Consider the following 24822-nt stretch of genomic DNA (forward strand, 5'->3'; position numbering starts at 1 on the left):
CATCAAGATGATATCTAAATCTGCTTTATTCTTACATCCAGATATACACCTTCATCATCTTTGACATGGTTGTCAAGAATATCATCATCATCGTCATCACAATCATAATCATCACCTTCAACACCACACTCATGATCCTCATCATGACAGCATTATTAGCTTTTTTTTTCTCTGTTCAAAAGCTAAAGCTGTGATAAATAAAAAATAAAACATTTGGTCCTTTAATATATAGTCTAGGCAACATGGTATCAGGGGTTAAGACAGAAATGTCTTGTTGCTACCCACACAAAACATCAAACATCACTGGAAATGGCGCTGAAACAGAGTGCTGGGGCGACAGAAGGAAGAGCCATTTGAACATGAGGCTCATAGCCGCACAGAGCAAAGTGTCTGGCAAACTGAGAGAAAGGGAGAGAGTCTGTGAACGCCGAAAGAAGCAGTTAGCGACCGCGGCTTGTGAAATCAGATGAAAGGCGGCTGAGACAGAGAGGAGATGAAAGACACAGAGGCTGAGGAGTGAGGAAGCTTACAACAGACCCACAGAGAGGCACGTATTTACAGTACATGGAGCTGAGAGGAATGAAAATCAAGAGAGCCACGGTGCACAGCAGAGCGGTATTGTCCGTCACACACACACAAAAAAAACACAATTTACAGAAATCGTCAGAGTGAACATGTAAAAGCTTTGTTCAAAAAACTAAACACCACACATCTGGGACAACAAAACTACCAGCGGACTGCTCCTAATTATTCAAATTCATATGGACTTTACAGTGATCTTTAAACTCTATATTCTTCTTATTATTCTGATGATAAAATATTACACTTTGGTGCAGAATGGGAGGCAAGAGGGAGTTGGAGCTGGAAACCAGGAAGTGTCTGCTCTATTGCCAGAAATCACAAGAGACACTCTTCCAACAGACTATTTTCTCACATTTATTATTGTTGTCAAGGTAATTTCCACTCAAATGTTTCACATGTATTGCTGCTTCCATCATCAATTTTTTTCTTCTCAGCTATTGCTTCCATCCCATTTTATTGTGTGTTTTGTTTCCACTTCAGCTCCCCCACTTGCTCCAACAATCACTAACACAGATATGTATGTATACATTTGGATGGTTTTTCCAGCCCGTTCACATTTGGAAATTGTCAAATATCGCCGCTTTGACAGTGCTTTTGGTATAAGATGTGGACGCCAAAATCAACCTGTCACGTCTGCATGATACGCTGCTGGATGAAAGCACGGCCAGACAGGACCAGTCACGGTGTTGTTTTACACCACCAGGTGGCACCTGATACGCAGATGGACAGCATCCTGCATGGACCTGCTGCAGCATCAGGTGAGAGTGCAGCCAGGCAGAGCAGGCGACTGTGTTATTTATGCTGGCAGACGGCCGAACAACACCTGCTGCGTCCACATGATACACAGATGGGTGGCGTCAGGTTGAAAGGCTGCAGGTAACGGTGTAATATGACAAGCAAAAGGGCAGTTATAGGGCGTAAGGTATGGGTGACAGATGGGTCCAAATACAGCTGCTTTGAAAGTGCTTTTGACATAAGATCCTAACACCAAGAGCCACCTTTTGCGTCCGCATGATACGCCACTGGACGCCGTTAGGGGAGAATGCAGCCAGACAGAGCTGGTCACGGTATGTTATTATATGCCACTGGATGGCACCTGCCATGGCAGCATGATTTGCAGACAGACAGCGACAGCTGAGAACATGGCCAGACAGAACCAGTTGTGTTGTTATTATCACTGCTGGACATCACCTGTCTCGTCCGTATGATACATGGACAGGTGACGTCACTTTAAAAGATGGCCAGACGTAACAAGTCACATCCACATGATACGCAGCAGGATGGTGTCAGGTTGAAACGCTGCCGGCAACTACGTTATAAGGAGCACAAAGGTCCATATAGGCAGGAGGGGCGGTAAATGGGTCCAACAAATCCAAACTTTCATGCAGGAGTCCGGTGTCCACTACCTGTCTGAATGTGACAGGGTTTTTTTCTATATCTCACCATGTGCCTCCTTCCCCTATTCCTAACCACCCGTGCCAGCATGTGTTTGTTGACATCCTGGTTTTGGTTGCCATGTGCTTTTGTTGTCTAAACATAACCACATGTAGTGTCATCCCACCATGTGCTTGTGTTGACATCAGTAGCAGCATCCCAGAATGTAAAGAACAGATGCAGAAGGATACCCATTATATGTAGACGTGGAAGTCCACTGCAAAGCAGCAATATATGACGACTTGGGATGAGAACGTGTTGGTTTTTCAGACTTGACCATCGCCTGCACCAAACACACCCATAAAGTCTGTCTCCACCCTCGATCGATGGCTTGAGTTACACGAACACCTGATGTTCTAAGACAATCACATCCTAGAGTGAATGCAAACAAGATGGACCTGTCCACATGACATCATCAGATGTCTGGAGCCAATCCGGACTCTATGTCCATGGCTCTGCTAATAAGTACAACACCAACATCCTGCGAGATCTTACATGTTGGCAGGCAGTTTGTGTCTCAGTCCCTCTGAGTCTTTTCTGGCGAGTGACAGCTGAGGGTCTTTTTTCCCACCTTTAGGGGAGGTGGTGTTGGCAGGGACGGCTGTGTGTGCCGACTGGGTGGGTGTGGTGGCGGCCTGAGAGGTCTGTGCAGGAGTGGAGGGTGTATTGAGTTTTGAGGAGTGGGTGGGGGCAGCTGTGGTAGTTGGCATTTGTTTTGGGGAGGGAGCAGAGGCAGATTGGGCACTAGAAGATGTGGCAGTTGTGGTGGAGGGAGAGATGGTGGTAAGAGATGAGGGCTTAGTGGAGGATAAAGTTGTTGAGGATGGGGTTGTTGATGGGGTTGTTTTGGTGGAATGATCAGAGCCTGATGTAGAGCTCGGAGTCAGCACAGGAGAGATTTGCTTTACAGGATGAACTGAGAACGTTATTTTACGTGGAGAGCTCGTGCTAGCTGGCGTTGGTGAAGGAGTTTGGGTTGGGGTCTGTTTTGGGATCTGGCTCGAGGTGGAGCCTCTGGAGGTGGAGACAGAAGGCTGGAGACATGGGGTCGGACTTTGGGATTTACCCAGGGAGGGAGCAGGTGTAACAGGGTTGGTAGAGGGGGTAGGAGTAACAGGTGTCATGGTTTGTGTAGGAGTTTGGGCAGGGGTAGAAGTGCGTGTGCGGGTAGTGGGAGTCGGAGAAGGGATTGGGGTTGCGGCGGGACTGGGGCCGGACAACGGAGAAGCAGAAGGAGGCGTGTTGGATGCCTTGGCTCTGGGGCTTTGGGGACGTGGTGGGATGGAGGTGATTAAGGATGAAGGCGGAGAGGAGGAGGTAAAAGATGACTTGGGCCCATAAGTTTGAGGTAGTGGAGCAGGGGTGGAAACAGAAGATGGAGGCAGAGTGGAAGTGGGAGTTGGAGAAGAAGAGCGGGGAGAGGGTGTTGGGATTGGTTTGGGGCGAGGAGTTGATGAGAGTGACAGCGGGTTTGTTCCAGCTGAAGGAGGGGTGGAGCAGGGAGGAGGAGAGGAGGAAGGGGTCATTGGGACTGGTTTTGGGCGAGGTGTCTGGGGGAGTATAGGTGTAGGAGGTGACGGGGTGGGTGCAGGTGAAGGGGTAGTAGAGGAGTGCGGGGTCTGCTTTGGAGGGGAGGAGGAAGCTGCAGAAGGCATGTATGCAGCTGTAGGTGCGGGCACAGCAGCAGAGTGAGGGGCAGATTGTGTGAGGAGATTCTGTGCTAACGCAGGCTGAATGGGAACTGCAGCTTGTGTTTGTGCATTAAACGGTATATTTGTCACCAGCTGCACCGGAGCATTTGAGGTCAACACGCCCGTGCTTCCTCCCCTGGCCAACTGCCCTGCCAGGAAAGGAGCCGCCAGCAAATTACCCCCAGAAGCTTTCCTGTGGAGAGGTGGGTGAGGCTGCACTCCAGCCCAGGAGCGGTGAGGCAGAGTGGGCTGCGAGGCCGACAGCAGCCTGGCCTCCTGGGTGAGTCTGCCCAGCGCTGGCAGACCCTGAGAGCTGTTTCCCCCGTGACGTAACAGAGCTTCTTTTGCTCCCTGCTGGCTTGTTACAGACATGTTACCATCTGAGGGGGCAGCAGATGCAGCAGGGGGGTTGGTGGCAGGTATCTTGTGGATGGGCGGAGTTGCTTGGGCTGCACCTGTTGGGGTTCCTTGTGATGCAGCAATCACTTGAGGGTGGTCAGTCTGAAGGCGGAGGCCGTAATGAAGAGTTCTGCCTTGTTGGACTGAAGTCGGGACAGAGGAGGCTGGTGGAGTTTTAGCGATAGGGGGTGATGTCAGCCCACCAAGGGGGCCCATGGTTGAGGGAGAGGCAGGAAACCCTCTTGGGGACAAACCACCCATCCCTCCCATCCCTCCCATCCCTCCTAATCCTCCCATCCCTCCCATCGTCATCATCCCAATGAGAGAGCTCACAGAGGGGCGGAGGGGCTGTAACACAGGAGGACGAGGAGGAGACAGAGGGAAAGAGGAGGATGGAGATGGAGAGATAAGAGGAGAAGGCAGGAAGAAAGCTCCTCCGAGCGCATGCTGCTGCTGCAGCTGCTGCAGCTGCTGTTGCTGTTGCTGCTGCTGGTGCATGAGGGCGATGGCTACATTACTGGTGGCAGCAGCAGTCTGCAGAGGGGCATGAACCAGCGGCGCCCAGATGACCGGGCGTGGCCGAGGAGACACTGTGCCGCTCCCTCCCATGACTCCGCTTCTGCCTGCAGCAGCGGCCGCAATGGCATCCTGCATGGCCGGCATGCTGTCGTGTTTGACAATTTGTTGCACCAGCATGCTGTCACAGGAACCAAGACCGCCTGCTGCAAGGCCTCCTGCTCCTGGACCCCCACCCCGACCTCCGCCACGACCCATACTGCCCCCCAGAGAACCACCCTGGGAGGACTTCCGCAGGAGCATTGAGTTCTTTCTGCCTGTGGAGGAGAAAGAGAAATGCCCTTTGAACATGAGACAACTGAAAGATTGAAGGAAATGACTAAAAAAAGTAGCAATAAATTAGTGAAGAGCACAGGAAGATTACCTGAAAAATTAGTTTAAATTTTTTTTAAAAAACATTAAAAAACAAAACAAAGGATAAACAATCAAAGACTTGAAAAAGGTGTTTGAAATTTTATAAAAAATATGCAACATCATTTTAAATATGTAATTATGATAATTATAAATATAGTGTTTCTCTAGCTTTGTTTTTTTTCCTAAACAATTTTCCCTAGCTTTTTAAAAAATTTCTGAATCTATTAATTGCTTGCAATGTATGGAACATTTCTGACCAAGTTGCTCATTGTCGTTTTCCCCCATTTTTTAAAGAAATTGCATCAATTTGCTCTGGGTTCAAAGCTTTAAAAATTGGTTTGATTTCTTTCAAAAACATGGGGAGAAGGCAGGGAGAAACTTAACAAGACATGGCCCAAAAATTTGTATAAAAGTAAGAAAGAATTACCTGAAAATAAGCACAAAAAATGATGTAAAAAGCCTGAAAAAAATATATGTATGTATTTTATGATATTTGTTTATGTAACATGATTTTACATTTTACATTACTGTATTTATAAATATCTTTATGGGACATTTCCCCTATTTTTGAATCATTTTCCAATAATCCTCCCCTCTTTTTTAAAACAAAGTTTTAAGTACATTTCTTGTCATATTTTATACATTTCTTGCAGTTTCTGAGACATTTCTTGGTCATTGCCTTTTTACTCCAATATTTTCAGAAGAAATCAGACCAATTTGCTCAGGGTCAAATAGCTTGTAAAGGGTGTCTGAACACACCACAAGAACGCTTAAATTCAGGTTTAAAAGGGTTAAAAAAAAAAAGGGGGGGGGTCTGAAAGCAGAAAAAAACAATATTGCTCCAGGCTTCAAGTTCCAGAAAAACAGTGAAAACTTTGTAGAGGTTGTTTACTCAACACATAGCAAATATCTGAGGTTTTAGCCTCAAGGTTGTTCTGTTCTTCACTGAGAATATTACTCTTTCTTTATTGTATTAATCATTTTATTTTTCAATGAGTTCTGACCTCTCAGCTAAGGACAAAGCGCCTGAGAAATTTAGCAGAATTGGACGGATTATTATAACGTTGGGCAAGGTCGTTGCAGAATTATAGAGCTAAATGGAAAATGTCAAGTCGTTCACATTTCAGATGGTGAGAAAAATGATGAGCCAATCAGAAATCCACGCTTTACCGATACGGTCCAGTCGGTCAACGGCGACAGTTTCGAAGGCACGTCGCATCATCGGGTGTTCCTCCAGCACCTCGTTAAAGCTGTCCACACTGAGAGAGTACAGGCGACAATATGTATCGGCACGGACGCTGGCTGTCCGCCGTCCACGAGTTAACAAACAGATCTCTGTGAAAGAGAACAGGCATTGAGATAAATTAACCTTTGTATATCGTGCTTAAACACAAACCCCAATCACCTTCAACTTGAAGCACCTTCTTTCTCTTTACCTACCTAATTCTGCATGTTCTCACCTCCAAAGTACGACCCATCGCTCAGTTTGGTTTCCTTGTTGCCGCGGGTCAGCACACTGACTCGTCCATGCTGGATGAAGTACATCTTTCGTCCAACCGTGCCCTCACGGATGATAAAGTCTGAGGGCTGAAACACTTCAAAACGGAGCTTGGTCAGCACGGCAGTCACAAAGTTGGGATCAGCGTTGGCGAATAGTGGCATGTTAGCCACCAGGCTGCGGCAGTTAAAGCTGACGATCTCCTGGACAAAGAGGAAGAGGAGATAAAAGAGAGGGGAAGGAAGAGAGATTTGCCAGAGGACAGAGCACTTGTGGTGTAGATGTGCGGGTGTTTGCAAATTTATTACCTCTTTAAGTGGCTCGCTGAGTTCTCCCAGGATGTTCTCCTCATCAAACATTTTGCCCTGGAAGCGGTGCTCATAGTACTCGTGGATCTTTTGCCGAACATCTGCAGGAAGCTTATGGAACGACATGTACTGCTCCACCTGCTTGTACTGCAATAACACACAAACACAAACATGCAGAGGTCAGGGATCTGCAAACAAACACATTCACTTTAAAACAAAAGAGCCTAAGAACATCGATTAGTCCACTGTTTTGGCACACGTCTAGGGCTCAATGGTGTATTCAGCAGTTAGCTGTAAATTGGCATTTGGGATGCTTATGTCAACATCTTTAACTTTTGCATCCATAAAATGGAATGCAATGCAATGCATTGTGGATATGTCAGCAAAAAGTACATTTTTTTTTGTTCAATAATGGGGAAATTTTGAGAAAACAATTGTATATTTTACACTTTTTGGACAGTGAAATAAAACTGAAGACAACAAATGCACTACACAGTAAAGAGGGAGTGATTCTGGGCACAGCCAAGTTGTGAGGAGTTTTATTATCTTATTATTACCTGAAAGAATAAAAATCCATCAAATATGTCAGAAGCAAAAGAAATATGTTTGAGTCCTATCCCATCAGTCTTGCAAATACTTTTGTAGGTCCTGAGCCCCAAGTTGGAAAATAAAAGAATTGTCTTTGTTTATTTATTCACTTATATATACAGTATATATATCAGACAGGTATGAAAGGGGGGAGAGAAAAGGGATGACATGCGGCAAAGGGCCACATGTTGGACTTGAACTCTGACTGCTGCTTAGGCCTCAGCCTACAAAGGTTACATGCTCTACCAGATGAGCTACCAGTGCACCCCTGAGATCTCTTGACAGAAAATTATTCAGCAACTATGATTATCATTTAAATAATTTATCAAGCAAAAAATGCCAAACCTTCACTGATTGCAGCTTTGCACAAGTAAAGATTCTCTGTTTTATATAATTGGAAATTGAGCATGTGTAAGCTTTGGCTCTGGGAAGCTGTGATGGGCAATTTTTTATTGACTTTTTATAAAAGATCAACTGAGTAATAGAAAAAACAGCCCAAAGCTTTATTGATAATAAAGACTGTACCCATGAACCAACTGAATGCAGTTTAATGGCCAAACTACAGACAGTATAGTGAGACAGCTGGACAGTAAGGATGAATGAGAGTCATGTTTCACCTTTTCCTGGTACTGTCGTCGTGAGGAGTCCAGCGACTGGATGAGGGCGGTGGCATGGCCGATGAACATGGCGTAGCAGGTGGCACCTACGATCATGCTGAGCATGGTGAGCCACACATCCGTCATCCCTTCTGGAGCCTGGGCGCCGTACCCGATACACAACATGTGGCTCATGGCTTTGAAGAGAGCATAAGAGTACTGCACGCCCCATGTGTCATTCTGTGAGTGGGAGGAGGACAGAGAGGGTGACAGGAGGAGTAAAAACAAGTTTCAAGTGTTAATTAACAAGACGCTGCAATATCGAACTGTTCTTATTTTAGTCCAGGAGATTTTCCCCCCTCAGAGGCACTCAGCCACACCACTTCAGAAAATACAGCTGAGATCATAACATGTAACAGCAAAGCAATTTAACTGTCAAAACCCACTTTGCGTCACAACAGAGCGACTGCAGAGTGTTTAAAACCACACAGACGATAAGAAGCCAGTTGTCCTGCATTATTAAATAAATAAGTAAAGACTATAAATAAAAAAGAGCAGCCTCTGTGTGTGTGTGTGTGTGTGTGCCCTTCTGTTTTAAGTCCAATTATACTAAGATGTTAATGGTCTAACGGATGAGGGGACTTTCTCTGGGGAAAATCCCAGCATCAGCCTGCTTAGCAACAGTCACCCAGGCAACCGCTGAGACATGAGTCAGCTATTCATACAGCTGTGTATCTGTGTGCATTCATGGGCGTCCATGTCCATATGCATGCATGCACGGGGACGAAATCTCCAGCAGGTCCCCCCAGACCTTTGACTGTTTGCGTGCGTTCACACTTCCACCTGATCTCTGCTGAGATTTTTTAATTGGAAAACCTTTTTTATTTTGGTGATGACGATGATGATAGTCAGTCTAATTCCAACTGGACATGTTGCTGCATGAGCCAATTAACACAGATAAGGAGCAAACAATGTCAAATCTGATAAACACCCTCACTCTGCACACACACTGATAACCAGAAGCAGAGCCCGTCTAAATCTGTGACTTGCATTCATGTGAAATAAATATTGTGCACACTGTTCAAACAAGCAGAGATAGCGCTTTGTGTGATTCGTTCAACTCCAACAGAACATCGTGTCCTTTTTTTATTGTCTGCACGATAAAATTGAAACATATTAAAAATTATAGTCACATATGTGCAGCCTGCTGGTTAAAGACTCACCACCATCAGGTTCTTGGAGACCCAGCAGTCAGGAGGGAAGTCCTGCAGCATGGGGACCAGGAACTGCAGACAGCCGTCCCAGTGGCACAGCAGCAGCATCATACCGATCAGGTTAACTATCCTCACCATGGCACTGGCAAGGTCATAGGTCATGTGGAAGATCTGAGGAGGAGCAGAGGGGAGGAGCAGGAGGAGGGATATAAGGATGAGAGAGTGAAGGAAAGTGTGGAGAGAGCAGGTGAGGTTTCTTGTTTTCCATATGGATTTTATTTCGAACTTTTTAAAAATGCATTTTAATGAGGCCTTTCCTCGATTGGCACAATCTTCAAAAGTGGGTTTGATTAAACCCCCCAAAACATGATATTTGGCAAGTTAAAGGCTGGTGCTGAGTCATACCCATAGACTGAATACAATCAAGGTCACAGTTACTGGGATGTCACCCACTGGTCCGTGGACTCCTGCTATAAAGCTTAGAGTTTGGCATTTTGGCTGTCATCATCTTACTTTCTCAGAGCCACAGTTGACCATATTTGGGCACCAGAGTGGAGATAACCCTACCACCTTACTGTATTTTTATTAGCATGGTGCACTTACAGCTAGGGTTGACTGTATAATACTAACGCCGATGCAAATTTTTGCCAGCAAAAACAGGTCTAAAACCAAACTTCCTGTAAACCTGCATCCTCATATGAGGACATTACTTTTGGGCTTGCTGCACCTTATACTTGATTGAGTTTATTCTGTCCGAACACAAAAACGGACAAGGACAAAACTTGATTAAATTGCATAGTCTATATAAACTTTATGTATGATGCAATAAATAAATACCATGTGTAGTTTAATATGACATACAAATTTTAGCAAAAGTAACAAGCTAAGACACTATTGATTAAAAGGTTTGAGGACATTGGGACTTAATTATCTTAAGGTTTGAGGACATTGGGGCGTGATTATTGTATTATAGAACGTGCACTCAGACCAATTAGGCGTGACACATTTGTTCAGACAAAAAGGAAATTCCTAGCTTGGAGAATGGGAAAAAAAAATCATACAGTTACAAAAAAAAACAAAAAAAACAAAAGGGTATTAGATATGTTACAATAATGGTAATTTTGCTTCAGCATAGCCATGATTAGGCTTGAAATCTTTACAATTTTAGACTTGAACAGTGACAACTTTTATAGCTACAAAACACTGAACAAATGTCTCTTTGTTTGCAATCTTGTTTTTGCACAGCCATGCTCAGGCATTAAAATGACCAGTTTTGTGTGATATTACACACTTGTGAAGATTAAAAGTAAATCCATTATCCCCATACAAGGACATAATTTAAAAAAAAAGCCTACTTAATGTTCAAAGACAATGCTTAGGTTTTTATACTTATCAGACTCTACTAATCCAAATAGCTAGAAGAAATTAAAAATGCATATCAAACAAAGGCTCAGGTCTAAGGAGATTAAAACTAACGGTACTTACCAGAACAAATGAATATCTGACTCCTGAGTGGGTCTTTCAATACAACCAAATGCTGAAAAAGACTATTTTTGGAACTAATGCTAATTTTCACAAGCAAAAAATCAGGCTTAAATCCATTAAAACAAAATGTGCTTCATAAAATAACTGTATATATAACTTCTTGGAGGGTATTTTAGTGCAACCAAATGCTGAAAAGACTTTTAGGCGACCAAAATATTACAATTTACCTTTATGAACTGAGAACACACTGAAACAGAAACAACGACGCCTGTGCTTTGTAAGTGAGGGGTTACGTTACATTGTAGCCATGATAGCTATTTGTCAACGGACAGAGGACACCGACCTGTCACTCAAAGCGGCCACACCCTTAATTTTACATAACCTTAGGCTTAAATAAAAATTGAATTGGGTGAGATATGAAAAAAATAGCTCAAGAAAAAACAAATGTTTTTAGTACCAGGCTGTAAACATGTTTATTACTGCTGTAAATTTGGGCATTTTAACATGAGGGTCTGTGGAGAGTTACTGTTTTTTGGAGCCAGCCTCAAGTGACCCTTTCAGGAGCTACAGTTTTTGGCACTTTGGCTTCATTTTTTAGCCCTGGCGGTTGCTGCTTGGTCATATCTCAAATATTAAAAAAGTTTTAAACTACCTCTTTCACAGAAATATCTCACCCCCTTCTACTGTGCTTTCTGTTTCCAGCCTGTGTTTCTCACCTCCTCCCACTGGTGGATGTAGCGGATGAGTCTTGACAGGCGGAGCAGTCGAAGCAGACTCAGGATTTTGGTGAAGCGGACGATGCGCAGTGCCCTGGCTGTCCTGTAGACCTCAGAGTCGAGACTGTCCACCATCAGGAAGATATAATCCACCGGGATGGACGACACAAAGTCCACGAGGAACCAGCTCTTCAGGTACTTCTGGCGTATCGCCCTGAGTTAAAGCAGGATGGAGGAGCAGTGACATTTGTAATTTGGCAGTCGAGCCTTGTGGAAGTGATTCCAAAATTTGGCTGGCGTGAAGCGACTCTCATCAATATTCAACAGGAACACAACTGGAACATGAACAAAGCTCTGCCACCGGCTCCTCGTCACCTTTTCACGTCTTGCACATTTTTTTTTTTTTTAGCATAAAACCAGCAGATGGCCAAAAGAGCACATTTAAATTTATGGGGACAGAGTTGCTGAACTGATATTCTCAACCAAACACGCACAATCAATGTCCCCACAAATGTTTCTACATACCTGGGGTCCAGCAATATCTCAGTGTTGTCTTCCTTGATGATGCCGGTCCTGAAGTTGAGAACCAAGTCGACCATGAAGAGCGTGTCAGAGACCACGTTGAAGATAATCCACGAGGGAGTGTTCTCCTCTCTGAAGAAAGTGATGCCCACTGGCAGGATGATTAAGTTCCCCATCATCAACATTAACATCAACAGGTCCCAGTAGAATCTAGACACAGAGAGAGACAGTATTATAAGTCTTAGATATCTGTTTTCCCCTGACATTTTCTTTTATTATGTTTCTTGTGTTCACACTGAAAAAGTGACAAAATTAAAAGTCTCCCACAATTCAATGCACAAAGGAAATGAAGGAGCTGGAAAACTTTCAATAAATGGTGGGTGGTGGTGAAACAGCTCCAGAAAGATTTTGGAAAACAAAAAAGTATTACATGTTAGAAAAATATTTTCATGTCTATGTGTGAGGTCTAATTGGCAGCGACATTGAAAATTTGAATGTCACACATATCTTGGTGCAAAATGATTTTGGAAGTTTACATTAGCCAACACAATAAACCAGAGCCCACAGACTCACCAGAGGATGTCCGTGTCTGGTTGAGTCAAAGTGATGCATTATCTGAGACAGTAACCAATATAATGTAATATAATGCTGCGGCAAAATCATCAGTTGATGTTGTGCTTGTGTGATTGTCACATTCCCCACCGTTTCTCACCTGAAATGATTCTGGTTTAATTAAATGATTAAAGTTACATGACTCACTCACATTGCTGCCTTTATGATGGCAGAGATAAAATATTGCACTAGAGGGAGCAGAGTCATAAATGGAGGCAGTGTTGTAGTAGTCTGGGAGGCCATTCAATACATCCCAACATGTGGATAGAGAATAGAATAGCATATATATATATATATATATATATATATATATATATATATATATATTCTGTGCCAGTACCTACATTTTTTCATCATCTCCTACAGTCATATTTCGCTACACTGCCTCCATGATCTTGGGTGGTTCTGTTTTGTCCATATCAGTAAGCTTTTAGCAAATGTGCACAAATATGGATGTATTGAACGGAGAGTACAGACAGAAGTCTCTGTCAGTCTCTGTCTCGGGTTGTAATGTTCAGCATGAACGAGCCATTATTGTTGCAGGAGCTACCACTGATTCTGTTTTGAGTATTTTGTTTATATGTCTGTCTGTGGACAGATTTTGTCACTGTGATGGCATCACAATAGTGCAAGCTTGAGTCACAAACCTTCACAGATGTCTAGTTGAGATGAAATTGAAGTCTGATTTCAAAGATGGGTGTGGTCCGAGCTAAGACATTCATTTTCAGTCATGGCTGGTGTGATCCCACCACAAGATGGCCTCTAGTATTCAATTTAAACTTAAGCTTTATCATGAATGTCCCTCTACATTCAAGTCTGTAAACCTTGTTTGATAAAGACCAACAGATGCAATAAAGAAAAGTCAATATTGAAGCAGCAGAGGCGGATTTATCCGGACTTTTTGAGTGCAGTGTGGGTCAAGCTCCGAAGGCACAAAGGCACTCTAATGCATCTGGATACCATCTTTCATTAGGACCTCTCTGCCCTCATCTTTTAAACTCCACACCTCCAGTTTGTTTAGAGGCATAATCAGTTATTTTATAGGACTTTAAAACGAGCCATACAAGACACTATATCTCTGTTTTAAATGGCTGAGTAAAGTCCAATTAAAGCCTCTTTAAAATACAATTCAGTTACACTCGGGTGTGCAAACACATTTTAGACCTGATAGTCTTTCTCTTGCCTTTCCACCAGCACTATATTTTTTCCTAGTTAATCTTTTTACATCCCATTTCCTTATATATACATTCTTATGTTAAATTTTTCCTATATATAGTCTCCCCTTTGTTACATGCTCCTGAAGTAGACGGTGAGTATAAAAACTCAGGGATCATCCAAGACACTAAGAAGTGCAAATTCTTCCTACTGCCCTCTTTAATGTGCAGCACTGGCACATTAAGACAGTTTCATCCCTTGCAAAAGCTTTTCTAGCATAAAGTGCATCCTTTATCTCTTTCACCAATAAAGCAGAGCAGCATTGAGCTGAATTGAGAAAAAGAGACAGACAGAGGGGACAAAGAGGGGCAAATGTTCAGTAACCTTGGGACGCTTCATCTATCTGTATTTCATGCTGGAGGGTTTTACTGGATGACGTTGCCTCCGTTATAAAAATGCTGCGAGTGATTAAGGTATGACAGAAGAGGCGATCCAATCATCTGGAGATGATGGCTGTCATATTTCTGTCTTTTTCCTCCTAATCCCTTCATCCATCACCTTAACCCGTATCAATGACTTCCTTCCTCTTGCCTCCTCTCTCTTCCTGCACACACTCGCTCTCTGTCTGTGAAAAGTACACTCCAGCTTTGTGGTCGATTGCTATTGAGCTCTAATTTAGTAACACAACCTCATGGTGTGTGACGCTGCCGCTAGACTGATGAAGATTAAGTATGAGTCATCACTCTGCTACACACACACACACTCTTCCCCCTGACTTTGTCACTTATACTGACAGATGTATCACTTCATAATCACGGGCAATAAATACAGGGATTATTTACAGCAACAGAGACACGGCGGTCTGTAGCTGCTGTTGTGACGGGGCTGCAGATTTATTCCTAACCTTGAGGACACGCTTTGTTAGCTCTGATTATAGAAAACATTTCTGCAAATCACATCACGCTACACTGATTGTTTATGTCTGTCACTGCTACTCATACACAAGATATTATCAGTTATCCAGTAACTTGCAGTGGTACTTAATGTCCTGATGGAGGACATGACCCTGCAGAGCTTCTCCAGAGGCAAAATATTATTTATAAGGATGAGGAGACTTTGCTTTTACTGTTTTGAACTAAAGCTGAAATGCTTTTAGTCTATCACGCAATTAATCAACACAGAATTAACTATTGACTATTTACATAATCATATCTGTAAAAGAAGGAACATGCAGAGACTTAATGTGGACTATAATGATGGCACGAGGCTGATCTTCCACGATGGTGTTTTGCCGGCCAAATGTTTGTTGACGTTGGTATGGCTACTTGCTCTGCCTTAATACAAAATCTTATCAATACATGTGCAGGCTTTCTGTCTCTGAAAATTGTATTTTTTAGACTCAAATGACCCTGAGATGAGCTCAGTTAGATTTTCATCCAGACTGTGGAGCCACAGGCACTCCAGTTTCTGTGTGTGTGCAGTTGCTTGAATTTTGTCATTTTTATATGGACTTGAAAAATGTGGTGTTGTATATTTCCTGATTTTATTTATTTATTTTTTAAAAGGTATTTATTGTATCTATTGTCTGTTTTTATGTAGTATGCTATGGACCTTTTTCTGCATCCCTGATAAAGTCATTATTATTATGTATCTTTGAGATTTGTACTTCTGCTCAGACAAAACAATTTGAATATGTCAACTTAGACGGTGGACGTTTTAGACTAATAGATAATTTAAACAGTTTGTGGCAGCTTTTAAGTAAAAGTAACTAAGTACATTTAATCAAGTGCTCTACTTAGGTAAAGCTGAGGTCATTGTACTTTACTTAGTTTATGCTGCTTTATAATTCTTCCCTGCCTCTTTTCAGAGGGAAATATAGTAATTTTTCTAAAAGAATATTATTATTTGCCTTTATCTGATAGGACAGTTTCAGCCTGAAAGGGGAAGAGAGAAGGGAACATGCAGCAGGGACATAGCCTTTGTACATGGGGCGCCCATATTAAAGTACCTTTTTACCCTACTACATCTATTTGACTCCTATAGTAACCAACCTTTCAACATAATTAATTATTTCAACAAAACAGACTAAAATAAATCAATTTTACTTATAAATAGTGTTTTTGCAATTGTTGTACTGCTCCTCTTCCTACTTGCCACCACTGCCCTCGATTATCCTCTTGGTAATTACAGCTTTATGTTTTTCTCTCTACCCGTCTACACATACGCAGATGATTACCTATTATTTAAATGAGGGTTAATCTAACCTCAGCGACATGCAGCAACAATGTTTTAGTTTGCTGGGTAACGTAATAAACGTCACTGTACATGTCGCTGCACACTAATCAGCCTTTGTTGTCACTGTGATGTGAGACCAAACAAATGAAAACAACCAAACAGACGAAACAAGATGTCAGATCCAAGCCGACAATGATGTGACGCTTTGTTATGTTGGCTAAATACCTGTCGAGGCGGCGGAGTGATGCAACACTGGCTCGTGCATTGCGTGTTATTGTGCACTTGTGAACTGCACACACACACATGCACACACACACAATCTCACACACACAGATAGGAATTGCAAATGCAATCAAATCCGTTCTCCGCAGCCTCATCAGTATTCCATCTTGAACATGAACAGGTGCTGGAGGAAACTGACCTGCATCTACCTGCTCAGCTGTTGTCAAACCAAACACTAATTCTACTGTAATTGAGGCCAAGTGTCTCCAGAGCTGCCTCTGATTGGTTCCCTGCTTGCGGCTGGCCAGATGTCAGTTCTGAGCAAGTTTCCACCCATCATCCTGCCAGACGTACGGACAGACAAGCACAACAGCGACCGGCTGGTACACAATAACTTCATGTTACTATATATGTAATGCCACCAAGCCTGTCTCAAAACAACCACAGCCATTCCTGTTTTCACCTCTCTCCTCACTTTCCATGCTCCGAATTTTCTTATTCTGCCTCTCGTTAGGTATTCTTTTAGGTGCTGGAGCAACAACACATATTTTCTTAATGAGGTGAAGGGTGTGAGAGCTTATCAGCACACACACACATACACAAATAGTGCACAAAAACACACAGTCTCTTTTGCTCAAGGTCGATAGCAGGACGAAAACTCAATAAAGGAGTAATCAGTCTTTCCTTCTGGCTCGCTCCAGCCTCACAAAGTTCCTCTTCAGACCTCGCTCCAGAGTACAGGTACTTAACTGAAAAGTTAGATGAGTGAATTATGCATAATGCATACTCAACTTGCATAATTTAGGAAGTCATGCATAATTGAGCGAAATTCAATTGTGATTCTCCGACGGGCTAATTAGGACCATTTACATCTTTAGATATCTTGAATGAATATCAATAAGTGCAGGAGGGGCATCCATCCATCCATCCATCCATCCATCCTTCCCCTTCCATCTATCCATCCATCCACACCCCCTCATCCTTCCTTCCCCCTGAGCTCCTCACTGACCTCGTTCACTGTATCTCCTGTGAGCAGACTCATAAGCACTTGTGAGTGATCATCAAATTGACAGACAATACAAAACGACTTCTTTGTGTGTGTGTGTGTGTGTGTGTGTGTGTGTGTGTGTGTGTGTGTGTGGCTGATGAGACAAAAGTGGGCCAGGAGCCTTGAGGATCAAGTCGTCCATTGTTGCTGCAGCCTGTCTGGAGATTATGAATGTTGTCTCTCCCTCTGCTCACCTGCACATTATTAGGAGTGTATTTATGCAACAGCCAATGACCAGGATGCTCAACACATCAGTCTTTTTTTTATAAAATTGAAAAAAGGGGGTGGGGTGGGTAGGATTTAATAAGCATTCACTTCCCCCCATTCCTGTTCAGAAATTAAATACCTACGTTGTTTGCTGAGTATGTCCTATGGGCATTCATAACCACCAACTTCGTCTTTATCTTCACAAGGAGATTTCAACTCAAGGAAACCAACAAATTACCAGCCTCAATTGTCATTTCCCCCTCAGGCGTTATTGATTCTCGTGCTAATTGTTCTAGTAGAAAAATCCACGCATGGAGTCACCAGCAGGGCATGCTGTTCTGGGTTCAACCACTGTTCACATGAAAACGTACTTTCACCTAATTGACATGGAAGGCATATCTCTCATTGCTCCCCCTGATCAGCCAACACACATTTGGCTAAATTTGTTCTCCTAATTTGCATCTTGTCACCTTTATCTCCCTCTAACTGTGAAACCGTTTCTTCTGGAAACAACAGGCAACAGTGTAGGGTATTTATTCTCTCACTAGTTTACAGATGGAGAGCTGCCACTGCTGCATGGTGTCTACACCAGAGGCCTTGTCACCTGCACACTACCCTTTCCACAAACACCACTCCCTGCCTTCATCACGCCTCCAAGGACTCTACTCACCCCACCTTTTTTTCAGTCTCTATTTTAACCTTTCACACACCCTCTTTATATCATGCTTTCTCCAGCAATTCTCCCCTTGCATCTTTTTCCTTTCCTCAAACAACAAGAGAATAATTATCATATATACTGAGGGGGGATAACCTCCAAAATGCAAATATACTCACAATGTCCCCCCATGTATTGCTAAAAATATATATATATATATATTTTTAAAAAATGGCTTTAGTACAATAGGCAACCATGTACTACCATCCAAAATAACTAGCAAATGCAAAGGTCAAAGATAAATGTAAGAGATTTCCATTATTATTACTGTTGGTTGTAGTATTACAGTGTACTGCAGTTCTGCATTTGTCCGTGTGGAAGCTGCTGCTCGACTGCTGAGTTTGGTACCACCCATGTTTTCTATTAAATTGCTTGCAGATGTATTAAAAGGTGGAAAATTAGAATGTAAAGCGTCTCATATGCCATATCACTCTCAACAGTGGTAGCTTTTGTAAAGTGTTATGAAAATGATAATTTCATGGCTATCTTCTGGGGATAGGGGAAAAATTTGAATACTATAGTATTGCAGTATTTTGTGTGGCAATAATGTATGGATGACAAGTATGGGTTTTTATTTATTGAATAGATTATTAATAAATACAAATTTAACTTTTGGTAGTCTACTATAATGATAAAATAAATTGCTTTGTTATTCCACTATATACATTTTGCTGCAATTAAAATAACGTAAGTGACGTCATCTTATTAGATTAAATAGATGCTGACAAAGTTTTTCATTGGGGACATAATTTACAGTTTAAATAAAGGTAATAAATCATAATATATCGAAATATCTGTCGTCTAAAAGAAATCGCAATAATATTGTACTTTGAGTTAAAGGAGCAGTGGGTAGGGTTTAGTGGCATATCTTATATGAAACAGATCTTCAAGTTTTCCATTGGGGACATCATTTTACATACAAAAATGTAATAAATAACAATATATGACAATATAAGTTATTGCAATACTTAGCATATCGCAATAAAAATCGCAATAATACTGTATCTTGTCTTAAAGGAGCAGTGTGATTTAGTGGTATATCTTATTAGATAAATCAGATGTTGACAAAGTTTACCATTAGGACCATAATTTGCTGTTAAAAAAAAGGTTATAAATCACACTGTGACAATATATATATTACCACAATACCTGGCATATTGCTATAAAAATGGCAGTATTGTTGTATCTTGACTTCAGGGAGCAGTGTGTAGGATTTAGTGGCATATCTTATGGAAAAAAACAGATGTTGACAAAGTTTTCCTTTGGGGACATGATTTGCAGTTTAAAAATGTAATAAATCACAAAAAAACAATAGCCATCATATCACAAAACGTTTAAATGGCAGTAATATTGTATCATAGTATCATGATATATTGTTGGTTCTCTGGTCTGTCACCATGTTTCCTCCAAAAACTCTCCTGTTGCATCTTTTTCCTCTCCTTAAATCCCTAATTTCCTATACACTTCTATATGTCTATACGTATAACTTCCTGCATGTCTCTCTGTCCTCCCAGTTTTCCTCCTCTCCATTTCCTCCAGTTAAAAACTGAAGAGGCTGCTGTATGTTTCTCTGTTCCCCTCTCTACTTAAGTGTCTATTATTATGCTTCAAGTGAGCTCTGCAAAGTGAGCACACTTTCAACTTGCTTTGATCCAAATTTCAACCAAAGAAACTTTATGGCCCACAAGTGGCATTTATTTTATAAACCAGCATCAGTATCAGTGTGACGTGTGTGTGCGTGCGTGCGTGCGCGCGTTCATACCTGAAGTCACTGTATGGGTGTATGATCCACGACCCCGCAGATTTCAGTCTCTCCTGCTCCAGCGCCACCGCTTTGTGGGACCCAAACATGCGCAGACTGAACTTGTTGACCCCGGGCTGCAGCATGGCCCCAAACTGTCTCTGGATGAAGGTGCTCTGGTTGGAGGTGCTGTAGTCCTCCCCGTCCAGCCCCATGCCGAATCCACCCAGTCCGGACTGGCCCATGAGCTCGGGGGTCCCTGCTGCGGTGGTGTTGCACGCCGTGGTGGTGGTGGTCTCCGGGCCGGTGGCCACCACCATGACTCCGGTGCCGGTTGAGGAGGTGGAGGGCAGGGCGGCGCGGGTTGAGGCGAAGCCCACAGAGCGTGGAGGAGGTGGATGGGCTGTGGCAGAGGAGGATGGTGGGGGCGGCAGGGGCACCGGGGTGGTTGGGGTGCCTGCTGTGCGGAAAGGGAGGCCGTCCCGTGTGGAGGAGCTCATTATGGAGAGGCGACGGCCGCGTCCACCTGAGGAGGTGCTGTCCGCCCCGAAGGAGCCCCTCTCCCCTTCCAGTGAGGCCTGGGACAGCCTGTAGCCCGGAGAGGGCAGGCTGCCCTTGCTGCGCCGCTTAGAGTCCCCGTTACGCCTGGGGAGGCTGTCACCCCCAGACCCCCCGGCACTGCTGGGGGTGCCCACACCTCCAGCCACCCCATCCATCCCAACTCAGGGAGGAGGAGGTGGAATATAACCTGTAACCCTCAAAAACTACTCAATGTACTCGACCTCTTTAAAGGTTAGAAAGTCAATGTCAATCTGAATGTTAAACAGAAGACGCTACAGAAAAGTGGCCTCAGAGTCTCCAGTCATTCTCCTGGAGCCGGCAGCTCACACCTCCGCCCTCTCTCCGCCGATGTGGCCATGCTTACCTCAGTGCCCTTGGAAACAGCCCCATCCACACGTTCAATCCCTCACCCTGCCAGTGTGACGCCAGCAGCTTCACTTTTTCCTCTTTTGTCCTCACAGATGTTTCTGTGCCATTCCTCCTTTCTTGTCCTTGAAACGTTTCTCTCCCCCCGAGGCCCTCCCTCTCCTCTCCACAGCCGTCCTCAACGCTCCGACGCCGGTCATATTGGCACCGGATTCCCGGTCTTTTGTAGATAACGGAGCTCGCCGCTCATTGGCCGTCGCTGTCCTGTCCGCCTATATGACCGGGCTGCTCACCCCAATTTGGCTGTTTTCTACATATAGCATTATGTAAGAAATGATTTGAGCAAGCTGGAGAACATTCATCCGCGGCTGGATGACAAGGACACTTGATCCTCTGTCATGGGTTGTTAATGGACATAAGGGACGCACATTATAGGCGCTCATACTCCAAGGCGCACTGATTCATTCTGACACCAGAAGCACGCACACAGTGGAAAAAAAAAACACAACGCACCGACAGGAACGTACAAGACGGCGGAACCGAGTCAAATGACCCCAAATCTAGCCCATGATTTCCCGGAATCCGCTCCACGTTGTCATGTTCAGCATCCGAGCGGAAAAACACTCATCATGATGGAAGGCGCGCCGAAATGTTGTCTGCCCGACAGAAGCGCTCAGAGGAGAGACAGCCGGCTCTACAACAGCGCGATTCTGCAAAACTGATGCCGGAATTAACCTGGTCAGGTGTTCAGAGTCTGACACCCGAAATCTTGTTTTCGCTCATCAGGAGCTGCTTCCATTAATTCCCACTTCTGCCCACTTTCAATGACATTGTGTCCAGACTACACGCTGTCCTTTCCTCCTTTATGGCACCGAGGACACAAAAAACGTCTCTTTTAATAAAAGAAGCAGCTCCAAGGTAAACCACTGCGCTCTGCTGAATTCAAAAGCCACCTTTAAAAAAAAAACTAAAAAAAAAAACAACTTGTTGAGCGTTTAAGGTGGCTGCTTCCTCAGAGTCGATACACTGAAGCTGAAATCCACTTCTCACTCTGACTCAACACTCAGAGGTCGCGCTGGCACGTCCACAGAGGCGCGCGTAGCATGCAAATGACATATTAAATAAATAAATGTGCATATAAAGGTCTGGATCTAATCGGCCTGTTGCCATGGCATCCGCATCCCCATCATACGTCCCCCAAGGCCGCATGCCCGGCCGGCGCAAAGACGCACGCATCCCTCGCAGGTACAGGTTGCGCGTCATCTCCTCTCTCTCTCTCTTCAACGCAGCGAGCGAGGGAGCGCGTGATAGAAGAGTGATGACGAAACTTTATTTAAACCGCGGAGAAAGAGCAATCCCATTTCAGAAGGGTGAGTTACAGAAAAACTGAAGGAAGGAAGAATAAGTTAATAAAAATGATTACACTGTAAAATCTGACTTGTTGATTTTTTACATAATCAAGGAAACCTATTGCCTTAGAAAATATAAGTAAATTGGTCTTAATTTACTTTATATCTAATTTTTAAGTTTACTTAACATGTAGTTATATGTACATAATTTTGTGTAGCCGTTGGAACTTAAAAATGACAATTAAATCAATCTTACTTTTACCACCTTAAGTAAACCAAGTTTACAATGCTATATATCTATATTCTTCTGGTTGCAAACTAGTCAATTACACTCTTATTTTCTTAAAAAATAAACAGAACTTGCAGATCTCTTTACTTCGTCGTTGGCAAAATCCTCTGTCATGATCAAGGTAAGTCAGACTATTTGATTACTGAAGTTGCTAACACTTAAAAAGAACAAGGTAATTTCACTTGTCATTTTTAAGGTGCAACAACTTCACAAAATTATGCGAATACAGCTAAAGTTTAAAGTTAACATAAATTAACACTTATATTTCTTTTCATTTTTCAAGGCAACCAGCAAGATTATTTTCAGTAAGATTAACTTGTCAGATTTTACAGTATTGGGAAAAGTCCAAACTTACCTGAAACTCAACTCTTTGAATGCTACTAATGGAATAATAAATTAGCATTTTCCTATCAGAGCGGATAGATAATAAGAGTTAATTTAAAAAATACTACAAATTACAGTTTTTTTGTAAACAGCCTGTCAAATTAGTAATGTGTCACCTGATGAGAATTGATGACAAAGAAAGCTGCATAGTCAAAATTCAGCCACTGAAAGTAGCCACATTTGCTCAGGTGCCTCTCACAGTATCCGTTTTTTTATAACATGAAATGCACTTTTTTTTTTTTTTTTAACATTTACACATTTTTGAATACAAATTTAGCTGTAAAGCAAAAAGTCCAAATCTGATCAAATTTATCTGTCTCAGATAACAGTCAAGTTTTTTGCAGCATATGCAGAATATTTCTTTCTTTGGTCATATATTTTCTTGCTATTTTAGGTGTATGTCATGGATTACTGTATGGGTTAACCAAGCACATGCCCAGGGGCCCAAAGTGTCAGGGTCCCTCTCGCCTTCACCTGCAAAATGTCACTCAGAGAGACATACACAGACCAGAAAGATCCTCAAAATGACCACAAAGAAACATAAAATCACTCCAAAGAGACACAAACAACTACAAAGAGACGAAGAACAGCTCCAAAGAGAAACAAAGCAACCACAAGAGACAAATCAAACACCAAGAAATGCAAAATAGTCACAAAGAGACACATAACAACAACACAGAGACACGAAATTGCTACAGAGAGATAAAAAGATCACAGAGACACAAACAAAGAGATACAAAACAGCTGCAAAGAGACACAAAGGGACGCAAAGCATTTTACAAAGAGGTACAAAATGATAACGAAGACTTAATATGACCATAAACAGACACAAAACAATTATAAAGACACACAAAACAACCAGAAAAGAGTGAAAACAACCACAGACAACAAAAGACTAAAACAATTACAAACAAACACAAAGCAACTACAAAGAGACACAAAAACGCAGAGAGATGCATAATGACTACATGGTAATACACACTAATATTTTGCTGTAACAAGTAACTTTTTTTGTAAAATTAAAGAAAATGCAAGTTGTTTTTTTTAATTTTTTTTTTTTTTTACATTTTTTGGGGAAAATGGTCATTTAAAGCTGTTAACAATATTTCATTTATACATATTTTGGTTCAATCACATGACATATTCCAATTAACCAGGTAAGTTTGCTTTTGTAATTTTGATATATTTTCTTGTTATCTTGAAATACAGGAAAATGTGGTTAAATTCAAAAAGAAAAAACTCTGTTTTTGTCTTACTGAGTGTTTCTATCTTAAAATAGGCTACTGCATTTTAGAGGCAAGTATTGTATTCTTTCCAACATTTTACTGATTTATACTTTGCAGATTAAAATTTTACACACAAATATATGAATTGATGCATATGATGCATTTTTATAGATCAGTTCATTCAACAGTCTATAAATTTGTTAAAAATAGCATCGCCTCAACCTGCTACAACATTAAAATGCTGCAAACCCAAACGATTTGTAAGATGAAATGTCACACAGCCAACCATGCGGATATTTGCTCTCTAGGCATGTGAATGTGGATGTGACACATTCACATAGTGAGCAAATATCCATGTGTGACGGACAGAAAGAGAATAGGTAATCTAAGGCAGGAGGAGATGAGGTGCATTGGAGCTGAAGAGGAAACACTAAAGAAGGAGGATGCCTGCAGAAGAAAGGCGAGGACGTCAAATAAAGGATCGTCAGACATGAGAAAGCAGGAGCAGATATATAATTAGTTTACGAGAGAACAGTCGGCAGATGTCGGCATCTGGGTCATCTCAGTGGACAAAAGGATGTAGTTCAGTACCCGTCATCTCTGCATCTCTCGGCATGGCTCATCATAGCCGAAAGAATAGTGCCGTCAGAGAGATAAGCTCAGGACTATGGACAGGAATGAAAGCCTTATCTTCACTTTTTATAAAGGCTACCAATAATGATATGCTTCAACAAAGAGGCAAAGAGACG

At 42.6% G+C, this 24822-nt stretch overlaps 1 protein-coding gene across 1 annotated transcript; it reads right to left on the reverse strand.

Annotated features, from left to right (window-relative positions):
- On the reverse strand, positions 1–24787 carry LOC121946195 (uncharacterized). Its single transcript, XM_042490671.2, has 9 exons — positions 19920–24787; positions 11967–12173; positions 11442–11655; positions 9250–9411; positions 8048–8266; positions 6843–6989; positions 6497–6737; positions 6207–6371; positions 1–4939 (listed from the first exon to the last, which is right to left on the reverse strand). Exons 1-9 carry the CDS (start codon positions 20612–20614, stop codon positions 2508–2510), a joined length of 4482 nt encoding a protein of 1493 aa, XP_042346605.1. The 5' UTR covers positions 20615–24787; the 3' UTR covers positions 1–2507.
- Between the last annotated feature and the right edge of the window lie 35 nt (positions 24788–24822).

Source organism: Plectropomus leopardus, chromosome 11 (genome assembly GCF_026936395.1).
Source record: "Plectropomus leopardus strain MGB_pleo_1.0 chromosome 11, ASM2693639v1, whole genome shotgun sequence".
Taxonomy (NCBI): domain Eukaryota; kingdom Metazoa; phylum Chordata; class Actinopteri; order Perciformes; family Serranidae; genus Plectropomus; species Plectropomus leopardus.

Bases quoted from the DNA above. Each gene is read 5' to 3' on its own strand.
- LOC121946195 (XM_042490671.2), bottom strand. From the start codon at position 20,614: ATGGATGGGGTGGCTGGAGGTGTGGGCACCCCCAGCAGTGCCGGGGGG. The intron at 11,656-11,966 runs GTATGTAGAAAC...GCTTTAACTCAG, and splicing joins GAGATATTGCTGGACCCCAG to GGCGATACGCCAGAAGTACC. The intron at 6,372-6,496 runs GTGAGAACATGC...TCTCTTTCACAG, and splicing joins CGATGGGTCGTACTTTGGAG to AGATCTGTTTGTTAACTCGT.